Here is a 2,706-nt window from a genome sequence, read left to right on the forward strand (position 1 = left end):
AAGGGGGACAAGGAGCACCCAATCACTTTTGGCAGAACAAAGAGTTCCTTATGTGCTTACATTGGTAACAAAGCTTTTGTTACATGTATTAGGTACGTACGTACACACACACACACACACACACACACACACACACACACACACACACACACACACACACACACAGACACACCATTCAGACATACAAGACCTTCACCTCCCTCTGTGCTGTGTAATTGGTTTAGACAGGTTTACAACTCAACCAACAACTGATTCCCTCTGCTGTTAACTGACATGTTGGGCAACACTGCTGCTCAGAGACCATAAAACCCAGACTTTTAACCTGCGCTGCTGTCTTATATAAAGGCAGCCTGGAGTTTGACCTCCGCTCAGCCAGATGTGTTGAGACTGGACAGGAGAACTTCCACAAGGCTGGTCAACTGGACTGAACCCCTGAGCTGGACAACCACACCGAGTGGTGAGTACCATGACCGCCCTATTCCCCCCACACACACACACACACACACACACACACACACACATACACCACACACACATACACATACACACACAACACACACACACAGAAACACCACACACATGCCAGAAAGACACGCAACACAACACACACACAAACCACACACACACAGAAACACACACCGACATTCACACACACAGACACACACACACACACACACACACACACACACACCACACACACACGCACACCAGAAAGACACACACACACACACACACTCACACACAGAAACACACACACACACACACACACTCACAGTCCGCTGTGCAGGTTTGGAGCAGTAAGAATGCTGCAGTAGGTGAAGATTAAGCCAGAAAGTGTTAAAAGTGTTAAAGTGTATGTGAGTCTGTTGTCACGGTAAAGAAGACATGAAAACATGGACTCGACAGTGGAGCTGTGAGAACCATAATGTCTTCACAGAGTAGAGCTGTGAGAACCATAATGTCTTCTCAGAGTGAAGCTGTGAGAACCATAATGTCTTTACAGAGTGAAGCTGTGAGAACCATAATGTCTTTACAGAGTGAAGCTGTGAGAACCATAATGTCTTTACAGAGTGAAGCTGTGAGAACCATAATGTCTTCTCAGAGTGGAGCTGTGAGAACCATAATGTCTTCTCAGAGTGAAGCTGTGAGAACCATAATGTCTTCACAGAGTGAAGCTGTGAGAACCATAATGTCTTCACAGAGTGAAGCTGTGAGAACCATAATGTCTTTACAGAGTGAAGCTGTGAGAACCATAATGTCTTCACAGAGTGGAGCAACTTAACTCATTCACTGGTCAAACGGTCCAGAGGGCCAAGGGTGACTATTCACCAGAAATTCATCAATTACAATGCTTCATTTTGTAGCCAATCAGAGTGTTGTTGCTAGGTAGACACCACATAGAACACTCGGCTCTCTGGGTGGTGAGTGTTCTGGAACTCTTTTGCCGTTGGTGATTTAACAGACCGTATGTGATGGGAAAGTGATGTAACAGATGTCTTTGCAAGGATTTGGTGTCTGGCTATTTTGGAGCATTGGTTGTCAATGTTCAGATGATTATTTCTAGGATATTGAGGCATATTACAAAAGGCGATGTTAAAACAGTCAGTCTGAGTTATTTTCTGATGTGAGATCATTTTCAAACGTAACATTTTCAAGCCTCATCAGAGGACAAAGTACCACAATATCTGTGATGTTTGTTCATTGCCTCACGTCTGCCTGTCCTGGAGGTCAGATGAAGAAAACCATAACAATGGCCTGGGCGCCATTGTGGGAGTGGCTACCGTGGGCCAATGGGGTGGCGTGTGTGTGACGAGGGTGTTATCAGAGTGTGTGTTTATGACAGAACCGCCCTGGGCTCCATGTGTCACCTCAGCAGGAGACACTATCGCTTCCTGAGATCTCTGGTGACCTTTGACCGGATGGCGCCCACCCAGGGAACCAGCGTCCCCCCCTCCCCCTCCCCCTCCCCGGGGGGGCCGGGGGCACAGCCCACCCTGGTCACTGTTGATATCGTGGTGCTGGTGGTTTACTTCCTACTAGTGCTGGCTGTGGGCCTCTGGGTAAGCAAGGACACACCTGGGACCTGTCCCAACACTTCTAATATGCTGCCTTTCCTTCCCTCCCTGTCTTGAGGTATTCACTGATCTGTCATTAGATGACGTAGAGCAAGTGTAGCATCCAGTTGGTAAGAAACGTAACCTTGAAACCTAATTAGTACACAGCCTTGATACTGACATAAATGCTTCATTTTTGGGGGTTTTTTGCATTCAGTGATCACTAACCCTGTATCATGTTATGACTATGTTATGACTATGTTATGACACTCTTTCAGGGACTTAAATATGTTGTTCCTTTTGATATACTGAATGCAAGGCCAAATTTGAGTTGAATGTATTATTCCCCCACAGTTCCTCCCAGGGAGTTTTTCCTTGCCACCGGGCCCTATGTTTTTCCTTTTCCTATGTTTTTTCCTTGGCTTGCTTTTGGGTGTCTATGATTTGGTGTTAGATCATATTGTTTGTATTGTATTTATTATTTAGTATTGTTTTCATTGTGAAGCACTTTGTGACATCTGTCTCTGTAAAAATGAGCAATACAAATACATTTGATTGATTGATTGATTGACTGATTGACTGATGGATTGATGGATTGATTGATTGATTGACTGATTGATTGATGGATTGATTGACTGATTGATTGATGGAT

At 45.0% G+C, this 2,706-nt stretch overlaps 1 protein-coding gene across 1 annotated transcript in view; it reads left to right on the forward strand.

Annotated features, from left to right (window-relative positions):
- Positions 1 to 1,919: 1,919 nt before the first annotated feature.
- slc5a11 (solute carrier family 5 member 11) overlaps positions 1,920 to 2,706 on the forward strand; it is a gene marked incomplete at both ends in the record, with an annotated part of 12,267 nt that continues 11,480 nt past the window's right edge. The window contains 1 exon segment of the mRNA XM_083677451.1: positions 1,920 to 2,060. Coding sequence (XP_083533577.1) covers positions 1,920 to 2,060 — 141 coding nt within the window.

Source organism: Argentina silus (assembly GCF_951799395.1).
Source record: "Argentina silus genome assembly, chromosome: 9".
NCBI lineage: Eukaryota > Metazoa > Chordata > Actinopteri > Argentiniformes > Argentinidae > Argentina > Argentina silus.